Source organism: Rhinopithecus bieti, unplaced genomic scaffold, assembly GCF_001698545.2.
Source record: "Rhinopithecus bieti isolate Rb0 unplaced genomic scaffold, ASM169854v2 scaffold_23460, whole genome shotgun sequence".
In the NCBI taxonomy this organism is placed as follows: domain Eukaryota; kingdom Metazoa; phylum Chordata; class Mammalia; order Primates; family Cercopithecidae; genus Rhinopithecus; species Rhinopithecus bieti.
The window spans coordinates 835,348-858,510 of record NW_016811040.1 but is presented as its reverse complement, the minus strand read 5'-3'; the positions used below and the strand labels follow the sequence as shown (position 1 = coordinate 858,510).

The window sequence follows — 23,163 nt, the reverse complement described above, 5'->3', positions numbered from 1 at the left end:
ATGGCTTTTCTTCTGAAAAGCAAGACTTGAGCGACCGACCTAATGTAATAAAAGGTCTATGAAATGTCATGGTAAAATACAGAGTAAGGCATCAGTCATTTCAACCTAGCTAATCTTTATTGGAACGAAGAAGAGTTTACTGAGTCAAAAAACTTCGTAAGGGCCATGATCAGGAGAAAGGATTGTTTCTCAGCCTCTTCCTTCTTCACATCCCAACCAATCCTGCCTCATTTTGATTGTTTGGTCTTATGTTAAGCTGTGTGATTCTATGTATCACACAATTTATTGATGGCAAACCATTGATACAGGGGAGAATGAACCTGCCCTCCTGAATCAGCATCTTGTGTCTGGACATCCTCTCCACAGGAGGGGAAAGGAGCGAAGACAGGAGGGAAACAGGAAGCTTCTGCTTTTGTGCTTTTTAGCTTCCTGGGTCAAGGAATTTAAACTAATAAACTCATTGTCCACTAAAAAAGAGAGTTATCATGTTTAGATTTTCCTTTTTTCTTAATAAACAAAACCTCTGTCATTTCACACTATTCAGTGTTGTTGGATTGCATATCATAATATCACAAGTTTACCTAATTTTTTTAGGTGGCAAAATTCATTCTACTTAAAGTTAACTCTCTATTTTTAGAAAAAGACCAGCATATTATACTGGAGGGCTAGAAATTAAGAGACCTGGGTTTTAATCCTGCTGGTAATTTCCAGTGTGACTCTGAGGAAGGCCAAACTTCTGCAGGCCTGTTTCTTCACCTTTCAAGGGCTTCGTCATCTCCTGGGACTCTTCCAGCTATACAGTTTCCTGAATTTATTGCATGGTACTGTGATTCCAAAGTGGATCAAGTCTTTTGAAAACAGGTTGTGAAATAAGCCTTGTTAAAGAGATTGTGTTATCTAGAACTCACAGTGCTCAAATCCTGGCCCCTCTGCTTGAGTCACTGGCTCTACGGCCTTCCTGCCATTCCTACCTGCACAGCAAGTGATCACAGCTATTTCTTTTCTCTTTTTTTTAGGCAGAATTTTGCTTTTGCTGCCCAGGCTGGAGTGCAATGGTACAATCTCAGCTCACTGCAACCTCTACTTCCCGGGTTCAAGTGATTCTCTTGCCTCAGCCTCCTGAGTAGCTGGAATTACAGGTGCCTGCCACCATGCCCGGCTAATTATGTGCATTTTTAGTAGAGACAGGGTTTTGCCACTTTGGCCAAGCTGGTCTTGAACTCCTGACCCCAGGTGATCCGCCTGCCTCGGCCTCCCAAAGTGCTGGGATTATAGGTGTGAGCTATTTCTAAGGCATTCTGAAATCCTGGGCCTATGTTTACACTATGAGTATAAAATTCTTACTGTATGGTTTCACTAAGTCTTTACTGTTATCATCTCTTCCTGGCAAGTCAATTTTGTCTCTGGCCTAGCAATCTTAGCTACAGTGTCTCTTTGATGTTAATATATTGTTTTTTAATATTCCTTCTTTTATTTCCTTCACAGGGTACATTCCCAGTTACTTAGACAAGGACGAGCTCTGTGTAGTGTGTGGTGACAAAGCCACTGGGTATCACTACCGCTGTATCACGTGTGAAGGCTGCAAGGTAATTGCCCTGGGTCCACGAGCATGGAGCTTAGCCCAGCTCCCGTCCCCTCCCAGTGCTCCTCCAGAATGCAACATTAAGTTTAAGTTCAAATTAAAACTAAATTCTAACATCCATGGCCCGTAATCATCCAGGTGTCTGGTTGTGCTCTTCATTTTTGACATGTTCAAGAACTGAATTTTTTTCCCAAATCATAAATAACTAAATGAGTGTGATGTCTGGTTTCTTTACTTCTGCAAGTGTTCTTAAAACAGGAAGAGAATCAATAAAATAAAAAGAAATTAATAAAACTCTTACTTTGGGTTTATAAAGCATAGGTCCTTTTTAACATGTTGTCATCCTGAGAAATGACTATCTCCCCTCTTGTTTTATCTACAGTGTTGGAGGAGACAGAGTTTACTCTACCACAGGCTGTTTTCTGCTGTTAGTCTGAGTGAATATGCTCATTTTCAAGGGTTCCAGTAGGGAATATCTTTGAGGCTACTTAGATTCAGTTATGTTCTGAAATTATCCAAATTGGCTTTTCGCACAGCCTGCAGTGACTAAGTAGATTCTGGTCATCCATCAGCTAATTTTGTGCTGTACAGTCCTATCTGCAGGAAATACTTGACAAGAATATGCCAGTGATCAACAGTCCATTCACTTCCTGAAACTCAGCCTAAATTGGCCTACTTACAAGACTTCATCAACAAAATCGAGATAAGGTTTCTGGAAAATATCTTTTGGTCCAACGATCTAGCCTTGAAAATGAAATCCACCATAAAGGGAAAAGCTTGACCCAATGCTGTATTTAGTGTTTGTTCAGCTAATGTTTCTTAAGTAAAGAAGTATTTAAAGTCAGGGAAGGACTTTTTAAATTGTTTACTTGTTAAATACCTTCTCTTTTTTACCTCTTATATTTAAAACTAAATTATCAGAAGATGTAAACCCTAAAGCAAAAATTGTATTAAATGTATAAAACATTTCACCTTCCCTCCTCTCTCATCCACCTTACCTCTTCTCCTCTTCTTCCCCTTCTCCAACTGCCCCTTTTGTTCCTACCCTTGCTCGTAAAGCCCCCAAATTGACATGTTAGCTCAGTTTCAAATTAAGGAGTTTTCTTTTTCCCTAATGGAAGATTTTCCTTGCAAATTCCCTATGTTTTGTACATGAAATTAGGAAACATTTAGGAGAAGGCTGCAAAAAAGTTTGAGATAATACATCCATTGGAAAGGGGCAATTTCTAAGGTTGCAAGACTGTTTTTTGGAATGTAGTCTAACATGTTCTCATTTATCCAGACCCCTTTGATCTGGAGTTTGTAGTCCTTTAACAAAGACTGGGCTAAAGGTTGCCATTACATCTATGAAAATAATGTCTTAGGGAATTTAAGGAATCTAATTACAAGTAACTCCTGGCTATTTATTAATTAGAGACTTGCAGACAGTCTCATGAAAGTAGTTTTCCTGGCTTGATTTGAAAGTAATAAATCTTCATAACTTTAGGTACCTACTCTTATTCCAAAAGTTCGATAATTCAAACTAGACTTTTCTCTAAATTAGTCCCAATTCATAAGGCTTTCCCTACCTTAGATGCAGCACTAAGGTTCTAAATCAGTGCATAATGGGAAATTTCGAATTCTGGGAGAGAGATCCTAATTCCATTTAATATGGAATTCCATTTAATACTTTCCATTTAATACTTAATTCCCCAAAATGACTCTAAAGAGTGAATGTGCCTTACAGACGACAATACGTTATTAGTGATTGACTTAAACAAAGAGAGAATTGAGCCTATTAACCCATATCCCTGCCTCACATATGTCTTCAGGATGATCAAGAAATCAGCTAGCCTGTTTTCCCTAGATCACAGGATGTCTGGAGCCTGGATCAGCTGAGGTTTTCTTAAAAGAAGAAATAGTGTAGCAAAATCTAGATTTCAGGCTCTGTGCCTTTGTTTCAGGTCAGAATCCTGTAACTAGGGTTGCCTTCATTGTAAAATCAGAAGAGAGCCTTCCCAGGGCACTTGTGCAGATCCCATCATGTAATGACAAAGCATCTTGGAAAAATTCAAATGAATTTTCCAAATGAGACACACGGTGTTTAAGAGTGGTGAAAGATGAAAGGGTTGTTTCCTATACTGTTTATTCAAACCTGTAATTTAAAAATATTTCTACCCCATACTTGCAATGTGTATGGAGAGAATCCTTTTCGCCAATTTTCACCCTGAGAAGAGTGAAATCTGTTGGAAATGTCATGTCTGTTGTGATATCCAAGTTTTTACGCATCTTTTATAGAAAGGATGTTGATACTATCCCACAGCAAACTATTGTTAGAGGAAGAACCAAAGTTTTTAACAGCTGCCGAAATAGTGAACTAGAAGAGTGAGTTATCTCCTTTTCACATTGATCAGTGCATCATCTCAAAGTACTAAAAAATGGATACAGTTCTTCTCAGAATGCAAAGAAACATGTCTGATACTGATTTATAAAAGCAAGACCTCTTCTTACCAACAAATCATCAATGAAATATATGTCCTTATCTATTGCCCAGGGCATCTCTTTTGTCAGCTCATCTCTGAAAGGATTTTTTTTTTTAATAAGTAGACTGTTTTAAATGTCTTCAAGTCCACTTCCAAGGGTTACTATCTGTTACTTTTTAAAATGAAGTGGTTCCTTATCATACGTCAAAATATGCTTTAATTACAGCTTAAGAAAGGCCAACATCTTTAAAAGGATTTGGTCCATGAAGTGCCCAAGAAAAGTCATCAGACATAGGCCAAAGAAAAGATGGCATCGTGTATAACAGAACTAGCTATCTCAACTCTTTTGTGGAAATAAGCAAAGTATAAATTATTTCATTCATTCCAATAAAAAGTGAACAGAGTAACTTTTTGGAAAACCCTGGGGTCTGGTGTGTCACACCTAATTCTCTGCTTAGTGTGGTCTTACTGGTCAATGTACTCCTTGCCCTAACCCCACCCCTGAACATGAGTCAGCATCAGAGTATGAGGGAGACAAGGGTCTCCCCAACTTCAGATAGACTAACAATCTTCCTATCCTGGTAATTAGTCAGCATTCTTACTGGATGTCTTGGACTTTGGTATTTCTACCTCTAGGAAATTGTTGTTTCCTCCAGAAGGAGGCGTGCTACCCTACCCCTCTCCTCCCTGTCTGTTACACACATCTTGCCAGCAATCTCTGGGTTTCTTTAGTTCTCCTTTGCCCTCCTTGGTCAGAGGGTAACAGAAAGAAAAGCGAGGTTTGCAGGGAAACTTGTTTTCCACTCTCATGGCATGCTCTGACATTCACGCTTTGGCAAGATTTGCCCACCCTGCACACCCAGGAAAACATTGCTAACATCTCCAACAGCTGCCCTGTGTGTGACTGAGTGAATCTTGTAACAGTGTATCAACATCACTCAGATTAATGGACTCAAGTGCTTATGAACACAAAACCCAAATATAATATGACAGTTTTCTGTTAGAACTTGAACAATGGAAATGATAAGGGATTTGCATATATGCCCCAAAATCAAGTCTGTTCATTTCAGTTGTTCCTGATGTTTTCCCATTTTATTCTGCTTTGCCCAATATAACATCCTACCTTGGACATTTTCATAATAAGAAAGAGCTTTTGTGTCTGAAGGAGGAATATGCAATAGGGTATATGTATATAATCAAAGCCAAAGAACATTAACCAGGATAATAAAAATGTGGGTTGAATCTAGGTCAACTGGTATTTCCCACCATTTATCTAACAAAGTTCAAGGCCCCCTTTAGGCCTTAGTAGAAAACATCCATCAAAACTTGTGTTGCCTCCAGGCGCAGTGGCTTATGCCTGTAATCCCAGCACTTTGGGAGGGAGGCAGAGGCAAGCAGATCACTTGAGACCGGGTGTTCGAGACCAGCCTGGCCAATATGGCAAAAATGCATCTCTACTAAAAATATAAAAATTAGCTGGGCATGGTGGCTCATGCCTGTAATCCCAGCACTTTGGGAGGCCAAGGAGGACAGAACACTTAAGGCCAGGAGTTCAAGACCAGCGTGGCCAACATGGCAAAACCCCATCTCTACTAAAAATACAAAAATTAGCCAGGCGTGGTGGCTCATGCCTATAATCCCGGCTACTCTGGATGCTAAGATATGAGAACCACTTGCACCCTGGAGGTGGAGGTTGTAATGAGCCAGGATCGCACCACTGCACTCCAGCCTGGGTGACAGAGTGAGACTCTGTTTCAAAAAAAACCATTTTTTTAAATTTTTTTACATTTTAAAAAACTCATTTTGCCTTGTTATTCTACCAACAGATAAAATGAACTTTTTAAGTGGGTGGGACAGGACTATTTATCATCTGTTCATCTAAAACATTTAAGTAATACAGTAAAATTTACTTCATTATACATAATAGAAGCAGTTAAGCAAATAAGATGTGGAGTGCCACTCCTGGGCTGCAAGGGAGGTGGGGACCATTGCTGGCTGTTTTCCATCCCACCCAAGTTCCCGCATGTACTTACCATGTGATTTGGGCAAGTGACTTAACCTGTCTGAGGTTTACTTTTTTAATCCCTACCGAGGAAATATTTAGAGCACCTCTCTTACATGGTTGTAGGGAAGATAGAAGGATATGAAATGTTTCTACAGCACTTTGCAATGTGCCCTCAAGTAAGTGCTCACTGCTGTTATTAATTCCTACAATACAGATGACAGTTGCCTCAACTTGAGGATCATGTCCAGAAAAATTCTAGTATTGCACATTCTTGAGAATATTACCTAAGTCACCCACACCTAGTGTCCCCAGAGGTGCTCTCTCATGCCTTTAGAAAGGAAGAATCATTGAACCTGTGGGTGTATATCTACAGATACCAAAGAAAGAGTGTTATAAAAGGAAAACCTCAATGCAATAAGCTATGGGGAAAAACTTGGTAGAAAACCTGGAATGTTCTACTCCCTGAGTCCTATTGTTTGAAAGGCTAAGTGAGCTGATCGTGGCTGTCTCAAGAGTCAAAAACAAGTATTAAATTAAATCCATGAAGCCAGCTAGTACAACTGTTTAATTACTAAATTATTAGATTTTTAATTAAAGTATTGCAAGTATCCATCTCTTTTCATTTTTTTCACTTTCTTCTTGGTCTTGGAGCTTTCTTATTACCCAGTATAAAGTAATAAAACTCCTCATAGCTTCCTTTAGCAACACAATTATGTCACTCTATGAAACAGAACAATATAATTTACTTATACATCCAATATTTAGAAAAAATAAAAACAAGCACTAGATGTTCCTACTAGCCTCTTTTCCTTGAATAAATACCAAAAAAGGTGTTGACTCTGTAGTCCTACGGCATCATCAGCTCAGATTTAGAACTCACTAGATCCTTCTGGGCCAACTGTCTTGTATTTGAATATGTGGAGCTAGAGGCCCAGAAACAGGTTAAGGTCCGAAACAATTCATCTCATAGTTATATGGACACAAAACTCCAGAATCATTGATTTCTAGAAAATATGAAACTGTTGTCTTGGGTCTTTGTTTTTCATATAGGGTTTCTTTAGAAGAACCATTCAGAAAAATCTCCATCCCTCCTATTCCTGTAAATATGAAGGAAAATGTGTCATAGACAAAGTCACGCGAAATCAGTGCCAGGAATGTCGCTTTAAGAAATGCATCTATGTTGGCATGGCAACAGATTGTAAGTAGATCTTCACTTGCTTCATATTCAAGGAATGTTGATTAGGAAAGAGTTTGGTTCAAGGGGATTGACTGGGCAGAAAAGAAAGCAGGAACCCATGGGGACAGAGAAGGGAATACCTTAGTTTCGCATATACCCTTCACTCCCCACAACCAGGCTTGCCCTGAAAGGGAGGTGGGAGCCATTGCTGGGTGGTTTCCATCCTACCCTGTCATATCACCTCCTAACTCTCAAAGTATGGATGATGGAAGAGAAAATGCTGTTAAATGATCCCTATCACATTTGCAGGCCTAGCTGTTAGCAACACTCTGAGACAGAGATTACAAATGGGAGGTCTGGTCCATTTACCTTGATAAGGTATCATTCTATACACAGTGTTCACATGGGGTAGAGCCTCAGGGACTAGTCCTAATATTTTTTCAAGAGCGAAGACAAGGAGTTTATTTAATGGACATTTTTGGAGATGGGGCGCTGGCAGAAAACATCGTGTTCAGAAATTTCTGAAGAATGCAAAGTTGAGTGCTATTGCATGAGTCATCCTGCAGTTGGTTGTTTGTTATATTTTTAGCAATAAAGACATTCTGAGCTGAAGTCGTCCTACCCAGTTTTCAAAGTGCTACAGCATATGGTGGCGAGATTAGCCCTTGGGGTCTCTTCTCCCCACACGGGGTGAGGGATTTACACCAGTCACTTTAATTAATCTAATCATAAAAATAAGAATCATGTCATTCAGAATGTGTGGCCTCCCTTTTGCCAGGCATCAGTATTAATGATTTCTACTGGCGTAAATTTTTTGCACATCAGTGAGAGATTCCAACTATTAGTTAAAACTAAAAGAAAAGAAAGATAAAAAATTAAGAAAGAAAAAAGAAAATACAGTGAGGATTTTCCTGATGAAAGAAATAATCATGGCTCACATTTATGTGAAAATAGAGTTCTTTCACTGAGAAGAAAAAAAAAATCTGTGAAATGTTCTGGTTTGCCCATTAAAGAAGAAGGAATGGAGAATCTTTAAAAAGGAAGAGGGTTATGTTAAGGTGTTAGGCTGGAAATCCTGGGTTAATCCCCACCTCTGGCTGAGTATGTTCTTTATCTTTATCTCTTAAAGGCCTTTAGCCCTTACCAATAATATGCCTGATAAGGATATGTGAATATGATTGACTTAGAGCCAAATACTTAGATATGCTACTATGACAAACTTATTATTGAATATCCACTTCAGTGTTTTATTGAGAAGTTTAAGATACGAGTGTCTATGAGGTTTAAAAACTCAGTGTTAATCTAGACTGTATGGAAATAAATTTTGAGTGCCCCTTACTTGCCTGTGAGGGATTCTAAGAGCTCAGGCTTTCTAATCAGAAAAACTTCTGTTCGAGTCCCAGATCTGTCACTTACTAGCTGTGTGACCTTTGGAATTAAGCTGAGATTTTCCTTCTGTGAAACCATTGCCTACCTTGTAGAGCTGTTTTCAAGATTAAATTAGATAATGTTCATCAAATGCAACAGTCCCTGGCACACCGGAAGCATTTGGGAAGGGACTGAGGGTATTATTACCATTCCTCCTTTCCCTTTAGTAACTGAACCAAAATGACTTAACAGGGCTCATTCATATTGTCCTTATTTGTAAGCTCTCACATGACTTTGACAATCCAATCAAATCTAAATGACCTGTAATTTAATATTCTCTTTAAATTCGAATATTTAAATGGTGGACTAGCTAGGCACCTTCGTTCTCCTTCTCTTGCTATGTTTGCTTTTTTTCTTTTCCTACCAGGTCACACCTTCATCAAGAAATGGCCCTAGGACAGTGATGTCGTAGAACTGGAGTCAGGAGTCCTGGGTCTTGCCTTGGCTCTGCCATTAACTTGCTCTGTGACTTTAGGCAAGTCACGACCTCTCTGGATCAATTTCTTCTTCTTTCTTTGAAAAGAGAGAGTAGGACTAGATGACCTCTAAGTTCCCTTCCAGTTCTAAAATATTGTGACTCTGCAATGTAAAACCTGAGCCTTTCCATTCCATTGATAGTTACCAAATCTAGTGAAACGGTTTTGTTTTTGGAAATTAACCACAGAAATATAGGTTTCTTGTTACCTGCCCTTCTGATTTTCCTTTCACCCAAATGATAGAAGTCAGGACTGCATTTACTGAGCACTTATAATGCATTATCACATTGAATACTCTGTGAAGTGGGCATTATTGAGCCCATTTTGTATAGGAAGAAATGAAAGCTCAGAGAACCTAAGGAACTTGCCAGAGGTCACACAGCTAGAATGTGATAATATCAGAATTCAAATCCAAGTCTTTCTAGATTCCAAAGCCTGGGCTCTTTAACCACCCTTGAGGGGGGACCAGATAGAGAATAATGCACAGTGAGTGCCTTGAGGCCCAGCCACATTCCAATTAGCCCTTAAGGGAGCCATGAAGAGTTAGGGTCCCTTTTCCTCTAAAAAAAAAAGGAGGGGGATCATGAGCCTCCCACTTACTGCTCCATAACGTTTCTTTTTTTCTTCCCATAACTTTTCTTTAACCTGAAGTTCTCCTTACTAAGAACCATTTTAGGGGAGGCGGGCAGGACAGAAACCCAGAGAGTGAATTCAGATGACTGGCAAGAGAGATTTCTCTGTGATCCTGTGGGTAGTATGGATTTTACCTCTCTCTGCTTCACTCTGTTTTAGAACCACCTTCTGTGGAGTTGGAGTGCATAGTGTCTAGGTTCTCTGGGGACTTTGTTTTGAAAAGCTGGCCGGTCATGGGGAGTCTGGCTCTAGAGACCATGTTGGACAAGACTAGTCAATGGCAGTTTGCTAGTGAGGAGAGAAAATGTCCCAGTGTGACCCACCCCGAAGGACCCACTGAGCCATCTGTGCATCAGTGGTCCCACCCCTGAGGTTCCAGGAAGTGCAGCTTGCTGTGTGTCTTGGGAGCATCTGTGTGCCTTGTCTCATCTTTCTCCCGCTCCCAGTGGTGCTGGATGACAGCAAGAGGCTGGCCAAGAGGAAGCTGATAGAGGAGAACCGGGAGAAGAGACGGCGGGAAGAACTGCAGAAATCCATCGGGCACAAGCCAGAGCCCACAGACGAGGAATGGGAGCTCATCAAAACTGTCACCGAAGCCCACGTGGCGACCAACGCCCAAGGCAGCCACTGGAAGCAAAAACGGAAATTCCTGGTAAGGCTTCCTTGCACAGATCAGTTTCAGTTATACGCCAGTGTTTTCTACCTCAATTTGTTCAGTCCTCAACACCTTGGGATACTGGTGTTACTGCCTCATTTTACTGATAGGAAAACTGTAGCTCTGAGAGGTTGAGTAACTTGCAAAGCTAGGATTTGAGTCTAGGTCTGTGTGAGTATAAAGGCCACTCCTACCATCTACTCTGTGATTTGCTGAATTCTAAAACAGTTTCTTAGGCCACATTATATCAGTTTGCTTTTACTGTTAGAAAGACCAGTCCTGGACCAACTAATTAGTAAAATGTTTTGTCTGCCATCTTTTACTTTTTACATCCATTTCTTTCCTCAGATACCCAGTATATGCATATTTAGTCCCTAAACTCAATCCCAAATATTCCCTTTAGAATAGCCTCTAGACCTCTAGTATATTTTTACGTCAACAGAAGTCAAAATTTTTTAGCTTAAATTAAATGAGCTTGAGTCGAGAAGGGCAATGGGAATGAGGGAGTAGGGATAGGGGTTGGTGGGTGTGAGTGTGCAGAAATAAAAGACCTTCCAGACCCTTGCAATATTGGTGTTTAATATTCTTATAAAAATTACCTGTTGTGAAAGTTCTTCCCATTCATTTCTCATTTGGACTTCACAGTGCTTTGAGGTAAGCTGGAATTACTATCCCCATTTTACAGACGTGCAAACCAAGCCCAAGGCCTTAAGCCGTTTGCCCAAGATCACACTGCTAAAAGCCAGGCACCAAAGCCAACTCTGTCTTCTGGTTCCAAGTCCAGGCTCTCCACCCACCTCATTAGAAAGACTACCCACCTCACTAGTGCTGGACCATCTGAGACTGACTTTGCTCTTAGTTTATGATGTAAAACCCTTTTTAAGTACCTGCCTGACAACAGATATTCTGTGGTTTCGTATGTATCCCTAGGGCACGTTAGAGTACTTCCCCATCTGAACAAGAAGATATAGTGGTATAATTATCCCTGTACTTCAACATTAACATTACAGTGAGATAGTGGATCTTTTTCTTAAAACAACATAACAACAACCTTAAAGGAAGTTTTGGAAAGAAAAAGCTTAAGCATAATTTACCTGTACTGACACAATTATTTTCATTGTAATGAAACAATAGTGCCAGCATTTTGTTGATGGCTTTCATTAACAGCAATGTTAGCCAATACCTAGATGGCCTTTACCATATGCCAGGTACTATTCTAAGTGCTTTTCATTCATTAACTTCCTATGCCAATCCTGTAGGTAGATGTGGTTAATATGTCCATTTTACAGAAGAGAGAACTAAGGCAGAGAAGTTGAGGAAACTTGCCTGAGCTCCCACAACTAGTAAATAGTGGTGATGGATGCAGCCAACTCCAGGATCTATGCCTCTACCCACTACCCTATGCACTCTTGGCACCTGAACAAACCCAAAAGCCTCTGAAAATGCCAGCTTTTGGAGGAGCAGCTTCTCAGTGCCTTGATCTTGCATCTTCACCCCCACCCTGATATATCTACCAGAAAGTTCAAAAGCACTAATTCTGGATTGATAGACCAATTCTAACACAATACACTTGAGGCATAGCAAGACAGAGTCCTACCTAATTGCAAACTTAAATCTATCCTTTCCCTAAATGTGTCACCCATAAATGGACACTGTAGAAACCACTTCCAGGCCTGGCACTGTCTCCTGATTTCAAGTAGTGACCAAGCTGAATTCCAAGTAAGGTAGAAGATTTGAAGTTCATCCTGGACTTCTCCTGGGAATTTTATACTTTTATTGTCTTTACTCCCCATAGAGAATGGACACTAGTCTAACTAAACTTGTCTGAGTAAATCACAAGGTGTTTCTTTCCAGACTTTAAAGGTTTGTTCTTTTATTTAAGAAACATTTATTGAGTGGATACTATGTGCCAGGAACTAAATAAGTCAGCCACATTCCTCTAGTGGAAGACAGACAATAAGAGATAAACAAACAAAATAAATGCAGGTAGTGGTAAGTGCAATGAGGGCAATAAACAGTGTGATGGGACAAAGAGTTTGTGAACTGGAAGTGGGGAGAGACTTCATCTTTCTGAACATGGTGGTCAGAAGAAGCATCTGTGAGGAGGTGACGTGCTATGTCTGGAAGCAGAGAAACCACCTCTATAAAGCAAAATTTAATCAAATATCTTCATGCTGTGTGGTATCTTCAGCAAAGACAGCACAATATCTAGTTATTAGAACCAGTCCTGAGGTCTGCACTGTTCACTTAAAGGCTCCTAACAGTTCACCAGCCTGACCATCTATGGAAAGAATCTACGGCACAGTATGATTCGCCATTAGGTTTCTGTCGGAACCATGAGATTACCCACGTGCAAGAGAGTTTTCTTCTCCTTGTAGGGCTGACACAAAGTGTATCTTTTCCAGATATTTCATCTCCTCAAGAAATTGTCCCTCTTGATTCAAATGTAAATAACTGCTTCTCCAAGCCATTTTTCCCTAGAGGGTTATTGGAAGAGATCAGAACTCCTCCACTGTCCTGTCTGTCTCTACAACGAACTTCATTTCTGTCACCCTATCCCCCTCTGTGCCTGGGATAACCCCTGCATCTCCTCACAGGAGGACAATGTTCCATTCAGCCTCCACACTTGAGTATCTATGCTGTGTGTGATGGAAACTTGTGGTAGCTTTTCTCCAAGATGGCTGCCATCAAATTCTTTCTTCTCCCTGTATACACAGCCCATTCTGTCCCCAGGAGAGGTAGAGTCTGTTCCCCTCTCCCCTTGAATCTAGGCTGCTATGTGATGCCTTTAAACAGTGCATTTCGGCAGAAGTGATACTTACGTTACTTCTAAGGTTGGGTGATAAGAAGCCTTGCAGCTTCCACTTGGGTATCCTGGGGGAGGGAAACCACCTGGTCTCTCATAGCAGTTGGCTCTATATTTAAAAATAATAAGAAGAAGAACAAAAAAATAATAAATGTCCAACTACTCTGAGACCAGCAGGCAGTGAGGAATCCCAAGCTAGCCATGTAAAAAGGCCACACAGAAGGAGAGACTCCCAAGCAGCCCAGGAACCAGAAATGTGAGTAAAGAAGCCTTCAAATGACACCAGCCTCTACTGCCATTTGACAGCAGCTGTATGAGGGCCCCCTAGCTGTGCCCATCAATCCCCAGAACTCTGAAAGAAAATTAAAAATTGTTGTTTTAAACCACAAAGTTTGGGGGTAGTTTGTTATACAGCAATAAATAACCAGAACAGAACTCAATAAATATTTGCTGAACTGAACATACAGTTCCAGTCACCCATCCTTGGAGACAGTACAGTTAAGCCCTGTGTCTTAGCCAGTTTACATATTTACACATACTCCTTGCAGAAAAGTGACTCCAACTGAGTATTTATGCTCAGGACGAAAACTTCACTCTTTTGAGTAGTGAATTAGTCCTGCAAAGACGTTAAGAATCTTTACTTAAAGGCAGCTTTGCTAAATGGTATTCATGTACTAGAAGGTATCATGTAGCAAACAGGCTTTTGCACATTAGGATTTGCCTCTTCTGTATGCTAATACCCCTTTTCCTGTGCTTGCAACACTGCCACATGTTATTTATCTTTTATGTGTTGATGTCCCATTTTGTTCCAAAAAAAATTTGAGGAGGCCTATCATGTTAACAATAGTATAAAAATATGTCATATGGGATTACATGTCGTCATTAAAGCTGAAAGTATTCATTTATCTGGAATGGGTACATACCTTCTTCCCTCAAAGGAACTACTGACATAGTTTTTTGTCTAAGACCAGGATTCATTTTCACTCTAAGACCAGCACTCAAGTCAGAAATAGAGATAGGGCTGGGCTCAGTGGCTCATGCCTGCAATCCCAGCATTTTGGGAGGCCAAGGTGGGTGGATTGCTTGAGCCCAGGAGTGTGAGACCAGCCTGGGAAACATAGCGAGACCCCATCTCTACAAAAAATAAACAAATTTAGCCAGACTTGGTGATGCTCACCTGTGGTTCCCCACTACTCAGGAGGCTGAGGTAGATGGATCACTTAAGCCCAGGAGGTCAAGGCTACAGTGAGCTATGATTATGCCACTCCACTCCAGACTGGACAACAGAGTAAAACCCTGTCTCAAAAAAAAAAAAAAAGGAAAAGAAAAAGAAACAGAGACAGTGATTTGATCTGGATTTTAAATCTATATTTGGGTCTGAGAAAATTAGGGTCTTTGGCAAATGAGGAACTTTTGCAAAAGCCATTAAGATTTTCATAATAAATCTAAAGCCAATCTTTAAAGTTTCTCCCAAAAGCATTTAAATCATATAATTTTCTAGTTTTCTCCAATCTACTCAAATCTCTGAGGCTACAGAAATGCCTAATTTCACCACCAACAATTCATGTGTGATGACAGTGAGGATGAAAAGCAGAAGTGGGCTGAGAAGAGAACAAGCAGCATCTGATGCCAAACAAGGGAAAGCAGGTCGCTCCACCGAGGGTAGCTCGCTTCTAGACCTCCAGTAGCAGCCCCTGACAGCAACAATCTTGTCTATTGACATCATTTATTATTGTCTGCTGACGTCGTATCATTATTCTGCTCCCTTAATTTTCATGCAAAGTTGTAGCTTTAGGTGAATGTCTACCCAAGTATAAAATGTGACCTTTAGGATCAGAGGAGACCTTTCCTACTTTTTCCCTGGCAGAGATACTGTCTGATTTCACACACTCAACGAGGGTAGCTTCAGACAAGGGGCATAAGCAGAAGGGTCAGATAGGGTGAGTGATGAGACCATATGTGGTCTGTGTGTATAGCTCATAGGGCACGTGCAGTCATGTCAGGAAGGCATCTATCACTCCAAGTTATTAGAATAACATCAGAAGAAGGCAAGATAATCTAGTAGTTACATGAATGGGGATTGGAACCAGACAGCCCAGGTTCCATGCTTGCCTCTGTTGCTTTTTTAAGTTTGACTTTGGGCAAGTTATTTCACCTCTCTAAGGCTCAGATGCCTTATGCCCTTGCTGAATGGCATGAAGCAATAGATACAAGTGGCTTAACACTGCCTGGCATATTGTTAGCAACTACATAAGTGGTTACTACGTGCACCATCCTTACCACCACCACTCCGCACTGCCACCATCTTGTTCCTGCTCATCCCAGGAAAAGGGTGAGGCTGTAGTCATATCCCATGGCCCAAGGACCTTGAATTATTATCTGCCCAGGTCTTCCTGCCTAGCCTGGCAAAGGCACAAGAAGACACCCTATGAACAAGTGCAGAAGTGAGAGTCCCATCTGGCCCCACTCCCTTCTGCATGTGCCAGAGAGTTACCTTTTCAAGCCAAGAAGTCCCTGGCTCAGAGCCAAGGACTCAGCAAAGAGGTCAGCTGGCAGCATTTCCTACTCACCTCGAACAATACCAATGAAATAGTCAAAGCAGAAAGCCAGTTGGTCATGATTTGTATAATACCAGCCTCACCCGTGCTGAGCAAGGGCTAAGGTCACCCCTGAACACACACCTGACTCTCTCCTTTTACACCCTCCACCACCACTATTACCCCAAGAAGTCATTCTGGATTCCTTACCCCACAGCCAGTCCACTTTCAGCCCCTGTTTTCAGCTGCCAATATACAACTGGAATTCTCTAGGCCTCTCCATCTCTACTGCCATCCCCATAGTGCACTTCAGCCTGCGCAAACCACAGCTGTTGCCTGCCTGTTTTTTCCTTTGGCTCCTCACATATCTTCTCCATGCAGTAACCGTTGTGTCATGTCTATGCCCTGTTTACAGCCTTTCAGTAGATGCCCCATTGCATTTAGAATAAGCCCATCTCCTTTCTATGTTCTACAATGCCTAGCATCACGGGTCCCCCTGCCTACCTCCGCTTCCTCATTTCATGCCATCACTGGGCTCTAACCACATGGGCCTCCTTTCTGGCTTTGGGACTTTGCACTGGCTTTCCTCTCTGCCTTAAGCGTTCTTCCTCTGGCCCTAAGGAAGACTACCTTCTTGACATTCCTCAAGTCAAAGTCCACACATTGCTTCTCAGAGGTGCCTTGGCTGACCTTCCTTTCTCCTGCCTTCCCATATATTATCATGTCACCTCTAGATTTATCACAAATTCTTCCATGAATACATGTTTCTTATTTATTGTCTATCTCCCCTCATCACAATGCAAGTTCCTTGAGGATACACTGTTCATTGCTGTAACCTCAGCATCTAAAACTAGGCCTGGCCCATAGTACCTGCTCAATAAATACTGGTATAAGTATACATTCATTCACTCACTCAACCAATAAGCATTCTATCCTCCACAACTTGGCCTAATGCCTTGTACACAGTAGGCAAAGACGAGTAAGACTTATTCTCTACCCCCTTAAGTTAGTATCTTTGGTGTGATAGATTTACATAACTATAATAAAAAGTGATAGTAATAAATGCCTAAATACCATATGACTCATAGCCATGGGCCACCATGTGTGTTCAAATGAGGTAAACATAATTTCAAACTGAGGTCACCTGGGAAGACATCTAGGAGAAGCTAGAACTTGAGTTGGGTCTTGAAGAGAAAATAGGATTTGGAAAAGACAGAGATGAGAGACAGAAGTAGGGGCTTTGGAGAAAGCAAAAGTCTGGAGAGAAGGCAGCAGTGAAATGGGAAAATGTAAGGCAAGTTGTAGGGGAGACATAGAGAAGACAGCTGGGCTAGCTCAGGAGGTCCATTCAGGGCAAAGAGAGAATATCAGAATGACAGTTGAAAATACCACCATGAGCTAGCTAAGGCAGTTGGATCCACAGAGGCAAAAAGCAGGCTTTCCCCACAGGTCTGCAGTGGTGAATCTACAAGCAAGCTAGAGACTTATCAGTATTGGAGCTTGATCTTGAGCACATAAATACATATGTGTATATGAGCAAATGTATTTTATATAGTAGTTTACAAGGCTATTAGCTGTAATAAGATATCTGATAGGTTCAACTAATGTCAAATATTTATACTCTATTTTTAACATCTTCCAAATATTTTAGAAAGTTATGTATCTTTATTATAGGTGAAAAATCTTCAGGGAAGTAACAAACAGGGTTTCACTGCTCAACCTTGATTAACCTGATGTTAACTTGGGTCAATTCATGGATATATACAGACAGATAGATAGATTCTTTTTTGTTGTTCTGGTATCTAAGATCCATTATGGAAAAAAATCTTAATGATAAAATTGAAGGGTTTTACTTTGTTCACAATTTTACTTCTAGCAATTTTATAGTCCATTAAATAGCCAGAGGCTTAGAAGTAAATTTTTTATTCTACCTTGATATATATTTTCATCAGAAAACTTGTGAGCTTGTTACATTTGGGGGTTTAGTTTTACTTAAAATTGCCATATTTCCTCGCATACTTTCTCTCCTTTTTTCAAATCTTTACACGTCACAAGTGGAATTCAAATAACCTACACACCCACAAATTGAATGAAAAAATTAACATCAGTATTAACCCACCAGCATTTCAAAGGACACTGAGTGCCATTTGAATACATCAGGTTAGCTCTATCAGTATTCACTGAGCAATGTTTAGATTCAACCAGGCCAAAATGACGTTTTTTGAATGTGTGCCCACATTCCTTTTATCAGTTGATCTTCATAAAAGACCTGTCAAGTAGACAAGGTCAGTGAGATGAGCCTCAGTTTCAGGAATGAGAAGAAATTATAAAGAAGAGCAGGGATGTCTGAAGGCTGCGGGGAGCAGCATTACCCAAAAGAGGAACAGAGGTACCTTTTCCTTTAGCTCAATCTAGGTGAGAAAGAGGGAAGGAGAAGGAGGCTGTACATGCGATTATTTCATCAATTCTGTCTGCACCCAGAGAGCGAGCTGAACAGTAGACTTCCATGGGCTTGCTATGCCAACAGTTGCCCCAAAACATTGTCAATCATTATGAAACATGACAGAAACCAGGTTTCATCCACTCACTGCCAGCAACACACACACACAAAAAAAATAAAGTAAAAAATAAACAGAAGACACTGCTGGATGGTCAAAAAAAAGTTAAAGGCTGCCAGCATTTGTTCTGTATTAATAATATGTTTTTAAAACCTTCCCCTGAGGCTGTAACCATGACTCCTGGGCTGCTCCTGTTGACCCTGGTGCTCTGGCAGCAAGAAGAGTAAAAAGAGTAAAAGAATCATCTTTTGCTTTTCATTCTACTAAAAATGTGATGTGAACAGTAATGGGAGATATGTGGGAGGAAGCAAGGGAACTGGATTACTCTAAGCTGAACTTGGTTACTGCTAACTCAGTGGTTCTCAAAGAGTGGGCCCAGAGCAGCTTCATCAGCACGTTCCTGGGAACTTGTTAGAAATGCAGATTCCCAGGCTCCATCCCTGACCTGCTGAATCAGATACACTGGGGCTGGAGCCCAGAAATCAAATGAGACTGATGCACAGTGAAGTTTGGGGGCCACTATGTTAGGCTAGTCTCACCACTGGCAGTGTCCTCACTGCTCTGCAAGGGAGGAATTCGATTTTGCTCAGCTCACTCACAGTATCGGTTCCTTATTCCCATCCCCCTTCCCCACCCCCATCTCCAAGCCCCTGGGTGCAGAAAAGAGAACTGGCCTTGTTCCTATCTATTCACTGTGGCTCTAGGCAAAGGTGGCCACCACCACTGGGTAGGGCTTGAGTCTGTGATCTCCTTGGTCACATTCACATCTTCCTGGGAGAAGCTGGAGAGGCTGGCAAGGAGGGTGTTCAGAGGAGTAGAGATTCTGTTCATTAGTGTCAAAAGGTCCACAGGGAGTAAAAGCCTTGCAGTAGGGGTGAGGAAGTGTGGAGCTCTGGGGAGACTGCTGTGTGGAGTCAGGGTCACCCAGATCGCAGGCCTGGCCTCAGCAGCTTGCTCTTAACCTTTCTGATCCCTGGTTTGCTCACCTGCAAATCAGGATTTGAATGAGGACTACTTGAGACGGGGTAGTATGCAAAGCGGCTGGCTCACTTGTAGGCCAACAATAAATGGTGGTTATGAACATCACAAAGACAAGGAGGAGAAGTGGAGCAGACTCTTCCTGAAGGAAGCACTGGGTGACAACAGGAGACACATGGACACAGATCACATCAGGGAGGTGACTGAATGAGAAACTTACGAGTTAGATGGCTACTGTGGACATTGGGAAGCGCATAAGTCACCTGGAGGTCTTGCTAAAATGCTGATTCTGTACCACCTGGTCTGGGGAGGGGCCTCAGAAGAAGTCCCCTGGTGACACCCAGGCTGCTGCACTACACTTTGAGCAGCAAGGCCATGGATTGTTCTTGAGCAAATAAACAGCAGAGAACTGCCCTAGGGACATTAAATACTAGTAAATTCGCCACTCTGCCCTAAGCTTTGCCAAGTTTCCTGTGGACAGCCTAGCAATCTTCCCCCTCAACCCTCAGCTGAGACCCCCTCAAACTGGAGTGCGTAGGGCAGAGGGGAACTTCAAGCCCCAGCTGGGTCAGAAGCAAGAATCCACAGGGCACTGTTTGCTAGGGCCCACTCATCGCTCTGCTCTATCATTGCCCACAGTGTGCCCACCTCCCCCCCACACACACACCAGCATGTACAGTACTCTGAATATGCCATCCCAGAGCCCCTGGAATTTATGTCACCTTACCTAAGTATACACCCTTTGTGCATTCAGAAGCAGGACCCAAATTCCTGTCCTTTCTCTTATCTCTCTCTCTCTCTCTTGCAGCAACAGTCCTGTAAACATTGTCACTGGGGGCCTATGAAAGCAATGGCCAAGACATGTGTCTTTACTCAAAGAAATAAGTGATGTGTAAACTGTGCAGTTTGTTAATAAATGATATGAAAACTGGAAACTGTACAGGATATCAGTTCAGAAGAGATTTTCTGCCACATAAGAACTATGATAAATAAAGCTCCCTTCAACTTCTTCATTTAAATCTTTCTTTTTTCTCCTCCTTAGCCAGAAGACATTGGACAAGCACCAATAGTCAATGCCCCAGAAGGTGGAAAGGTTGACTTGGAAGCCTTCAGCCATTTTACAAAAATCATCACACCAGCAATTACCAGAGTGGTGGATTTTGCCAAAAAGTTGCCTATGTTTTGTGAGGTGAGGATGTTGTTTTCCTTCTGCATTATTTTTAATTATAGTTTCACCAGTTTCCAGGAATACAGCGTATTATTTACAATTTAATGTTAATTAGTAGGGACTTAATCATATGAAAGCAACGTCAGTACAAAATGAAAATGCATTCTATTTCATTGTATTCCCCACTTTCTGTATTTAGTCATCATTCATTAGCTTGTCCGTGTAAGGCCCATCAAGATCCTATTCATCCCCCTGATTCCAGGCATTGAGAAACAATGATAGCAATAGACTCCATTTATTCAGCACCTACGACGTCCTAGTTACCACAGTCAGGTATTCGGGTTTGCCCACATTAAATCTAATCCTTCTAACAGATTTGCAGGGTTGCTTGTATGAACCGCATTTTCGGAGGGGGCAATCAAGATCAAGGAGATTGAGTTATCCAAATGTGACATCATGGTTGGAATCTAGGTCTGTATTCTTCCCAGTGCATATCCCAGTGAGATGACTCTGTGGTCATTTCTTAATCCTCAAGAATAAGTTAAATGCCCCTCACAGAACCAGTCTCTTAATATCCCCACAAATCTTTCCTCTTTTCCTATAAGCTTACTCTTGCTTGTCCCATCTTCCGGGCACCCTGTAGAGCTGTCCCACCAGAGTTCATCAACTTTCCCTTTGGGACACTTTAACTTTATCAGGCCTGCCCTGTGATGGCAGATGCCACAGTCTCTACAGTCAGCTACATGGGCAAGAATCCTAAACAAGTTATCCAATATCTTCAAACTTCACTTATCTCATCTTTAAAATGGGGATTACAATAGTGTCTACCTCTTAGAGCTGTTGAAAGTATTTTTAAGTGGGATAATATATTTGTAAAGAGATTAGACAGTGCCTGGGATATAATAAGTATTCCATAAAGTTCAGCTGCTAATACTGCTTTTATTTTATCTGTTACATTTCCATCCTGCCTCTAACCTTCCTTTTGTTTTGTTTTGTTTTTAATCAAATGGGGTTATGTTTTCTGGAGAACTTTAAAAACAAATTTCATAAGGTGCTTGTCTATTGCTCTTCATACCTTCAAAGGGGACCAGAAAGATACCAAATAGAGAGGGGCACGGGCAGCTGTGAGCCCCTTAGGTAAGCAGGCTGAGTGATAAGTGATCCTGGTCTCACCTAAAAAGAAGCTAAGTTTCCACACCTGGAGTGACTCCCTGCTGCCGTGGCTTCCAGCTCTCTTGTGTCTTTGCGTCTGCAATAATGGGAGCCCAGCTAGAATCAGAGGGACACAGAGACCTCAGACATTATGGGGACACTTCTCACTGCCAATTTCTGAGCCCCCACAGAAGCCATACCCAGAAGGACAGGGAAGTGGGCTTCGGGAAACAGATATCTTGCCCGTAGACCTAGCTGAGAGAGCACGTTTGCCACCCTCTTAGCCCCAGCTTCACGGGCCAGGTGACTTAGTTCAGGCCACTACAACAGAATACCATAGACTGGGTGGCTTAAAAACCATAGAAATTTATGTCTTACAGTTCTGGAGGCTGGGATGTTCAACATCAAGGTACCAGCAGATTGTCTGGTGAGGGCCTGCTTCCTGATTCATAGACAGCTGTCTTCACATTGTGTCCCCTCATGATGGACAGGACAAAGGAGCTATTTGGGATCTCTTTTACAAGGCACAAATCCCATTCATGAAGGCCTCACTCTCATGACCTCATCACCTCCCAAAGGCCCCGCCTTCAATACCATCACAATGGGGATTAGGTTGCAATATATGGTTTTTCTTTTCTTTATTTTATTTTATTTTACTTTTTTATTATACTTTAAGTTCTAGGGTACATGTGCATAATGTGCAGGTTTGTTACATATGTATACTTGTGCCATGTTGGTGTGCTGCACCCATCATCTCATCAGCACCCATCAATTCGTCATTTACATCAGGTATAACTCCCAATGCAATCCCTCCCCCCTCCCCATGATAGGCCCCGATGTGTGATGTTCCCCTTCCTGAGTCCAAGTGATCTCATTGTTCAGTTCCCACCTATGAGTGACAACATGCGGTGTTTGGTTTTCTGTTCTTGTGATAGTTCGCTAAGAATGATGGTTTCCAGCTGCATCCATGTCCCTACAAAGGACGCAAACTCATCCTTTTTTATGGCTGCATAATATTCCATGGTGTATGTGCCACATTTTCTTAATCCAGTCTGTCACAGATGGACATTTGGGTTGATTCCAAGTCTTTGCTATTGTGAATAGTGCCGCAATAAACATACGTGTGCATGTGTCCTTATAGCAGCATGATTTATAATCCCTTGGGTATATAACCAGTAGTGGGATGGCTGGGTGATATGGTACATCTAGTTCTAGATCCTTGAGGAATTGCCATACTGTTTTCCATAATGGTTGAACTAGTTTACAATCCCACCAACAGTGTAAAAGTCTTCCTATTTCTCCACATCCTCTCCAGCACATGTTGTTGCTTGACTTTTTAATGATTGCCATTCTAACTGGTGTGAGATGGTATCTCATTGTGGTTTTGATTTGCATTTCTCTGATGGCCAGTGATGATGAGCATTTTTTCATGTGTCTGTTGGCTGTATGAATGTCTTCTTTTGAGAAATGTCTGTTCATATCCTTTGCCCACTTTTTGATGGGGTTGTTTTTTTCTTGTATATTTGTTTGAGTTCTTTGTAGTGCA

General features: G+C 41.5%; 1 protein-coding gene across 9 annotated transcripts in view; it reads left to right on the top strand.

The window, feature by feature from the left end:
- The window catches only part of THRB (thyroid hormone receptor beta), a 377,294-nt gene that overhangs the window by 336,004 nt on the left and 18,127 nt on the right, over positions 1-23,163 (top strand). For all 9 annotated transcript variants that reach the window (XM_017893417.1, XM_017893418.1, XM_017893420.1 and 6 more), the window contains 4 exons: positions 1,486-1,586; positions 7,100-7,247; positions 10,210-10,415; positions 20,340-20,486. In XM_017893417.1, coding sequence (XP_017748906.1) covers positions 1,486-1,586; positions 7,100-7,247; positions 10,210-10,415; positions 20,340-20,486 — 602 coding nt within the window. The remainder of the gene's footprint in view (positions 1-1,485; positions 1,587-7,099; positions 7,248-10,209; positions 10,416-20,339; positions 20,487-23,163) is intronic.